The sequence below is a fragment of the Carlito syrichta genome, unplaced genomic scaffold (assembly GCF_000164805.1).
Source record: "Carlito syrichta isolate Samal-C Ts95f unplaced genomic scaffold, Tarsius_syrichta-2.0.1 Scaffold301956, whole genome shotgun sequence".
NCBI classification, from domain to species: domain Eukaryota; kingdom Metazoa; phylum Chordata; class Mammalia; order Primates; family Tarsiidae; genus Carlito; species Carlito syrichta.
The window spans coordinates 89,943-92,126 of record NW_007246052.1 but is presented as its reverse complement, the minus strand read 5'-3'; the positions used below and the strand labels follow the sequence as shown (position 1 = coordinate 92,126).

Here is a 2,184-nt window from a genome sequence, read left to right as displayed (position 1 = left end):
TGGGCGACAGAGTGAGACTCCAACTCAAAAAAAAAAAAATAGAAGGCTGAGGCAACCAGGCGCGGTGGCTCATGCCTATAATGCCAACACTTTGGGAAACAGAGGCAAGGGGACTGCCTGAGCTTAGAGGTTCAAGATCAGCAACACGGTGAGACCTTGTTTCTACAATAAAATCCAAAAAATTAGCCAAGCGTAGTAGCACGAGCCTATAGTTCCAGTTATTTGGAAGGCTGAGGCGGAAGGATCGCCTGAGGCCAGCAGGTTGAGGCTGCAGTGGCCATGAGCGTGCCACTCCAGTCTAGGTGACATAATGAGACTTCAACTCAAAAAAAAAGAAGGCTGAGGCAGAAGGATCACCTGAGCCCAGCAGGTTGAAGCTGTGGTGTCCATGAGAATGACACTGTACCCAGCCTGGGTGACAGGGTGAGACTCCAACTCAAAAAAAATCAAAAACTTTAACTGGGTATGGTGGCGTATGCCTGCAGTTCCAGCTACTTGGGAAGCTGAGGAGGGAGAATTGCTTGAGCCCAGGAGTCGTAAGCTGTGATCATGCCACTACACTTCAGCCTGGACAACAGAGTGAGACCTCTGCTCAAAAGATAAATACATAAAAATAAACATTTTTTTTTTTAAAAACAAGAGTAGGCTGAGTTGCCAAACCATTCATGACTATTCTGTGACCCAGAAGTCCAGGCCCCAGCCCTCCTCCCTCAGACCCAGGAGCCCTCACCTCCCCGATCTTCTGCACGAGACTCTCAGTCGTGCACCCAGAATACGTGGTACTCTCGACAGCAGGCAGCAGATATGGCGGTGAATTGCAGATAAGGAGGCAGACTCGGTGTGTCTGGCCACTGCCAGGGATGAGACAAGATATGGAACAGGCACCCACAAGGACCCAAGAAGGGACCCAGACCCCGCACCTGCAAAGGTGCAAATGCTCTGCCCCACATGGAATCAAGAGTAATGGCCCCCACTTCACAATGGAAAACACTGAGGTTGAAAGGTCCCGTCACTCACTCTAAGTCACCCAGCAGGCAGGGGAGGCAGGAGGGAGACCCAGAGCTGGCACCCCTTCCCAGTGACGACACTGAGATCAGGCACTGGCCATTCCCCTTCCTAGGACACATCTCCAGCCTCTTGGCTCAGAGTGCCCATGGACACAGAGCCCACCAGTCCTACAGGGTGAGGTTCAAGAAGGATTCACTCGACAAGCAAAGTGGTGTCTTATGGGCAGGTGAAAGAGACTGACATGGGCCCAGGCAGAGGGGCACTCACATCTGCTCGCGCATCTTCTTGAAATCATCGAACAGCTGCAAGGCTGTGCTGAGGCCTTCTGCGATGAGACTGCAGCTCTCGCCACCCCCGCCCATGAACCTGCAGGGGGCCAGGCAGTCAGCCCCTAGGTGTCCCCATGGCACCCAGGGCTGCCATCATCCCAGTCCCTGATCACACTTGAAGAGTCAGCTCTGGTGCTATCCCCCACCTCACACTGGACCACGTGCCTTGGGATGACGGGGACACTGTTGTGTTCGCTACTCTTAACCCTGGTGCTGGCATGGCACCAGACCCACATAGGACAGGGACATCTGCTGCCTTTAATCACAAGCCCTGGGAGGGAACAGGGCTCAGGTCACCAAGTGTGGGATCCTGTGGTGTGATCCCTGTGTGACTGACTCCCTGTCCACCCTCCTGCTTCCCCTCCCCTCTCTGGGTGTCTGCTCCATCTTTAAAATCAGCCCGGGCCTCATCTCACTTTTCCAACCAGAAACAGGGACCTACTCTTTCCCCCCACAGTGTTATGGGTTGAAATGTGTCCCCTCAAAAAAGACAGACCGAGGTCATAACCCCCAGTACCTTACAACGTGACCTTACTTGGCAACAGCATCTTTACACGGGTAACCAAGTTAAATTGGGGGCCCTATGCCGGGCATGGTGGCTCAAGCCTGTACTTTGGGAGGCTGAGGTGAGTGGATTGCCTGAGCCCACGGGTTCGTGACCCGCCTGGGCAACTTGGTGAGACCTCATCTCTACAATAAATCAAAAATTAGCCAGGCATGGTAGCGCACGCCTATAGTTCCAGCTACTCGGAAGGCTGACACAGAAGGATCGCTGGAGCCCAGTAGGTCGAGGCTGCGGTGGCCGGGAGCGGCCACTGTACTCCAATCTGGGCGACAGAGTGAGACT

General features: G+C 53.9%; 1 protein-coding gene across 1 annotated transcript in view; it reads right to left on the bottom strand.

The window, feature by feature from the left end:
* Positions 1-2,184, bottom strand: part of MED25 (mediator complex subunit 25) — a 25,742-nt gene that overhangs the window by 7,727 nt on the left and 15,831 nt on the right. Inside the window, exons 3-4 of the mRNA XM_008055804.1 lie at positions 1,276-1,374; positions 731-851 (exon numbers count right to left, since the gene is read on the bottom strand). Coding sequence (XP_008053995.1) covers positions 731-851; positions 1,276-1,374 — 220 coding nt within the window. The remainder of the gene's footprint in view (positions 1-730; positions 852-1,275; positions 1,375-2,184) is intronic.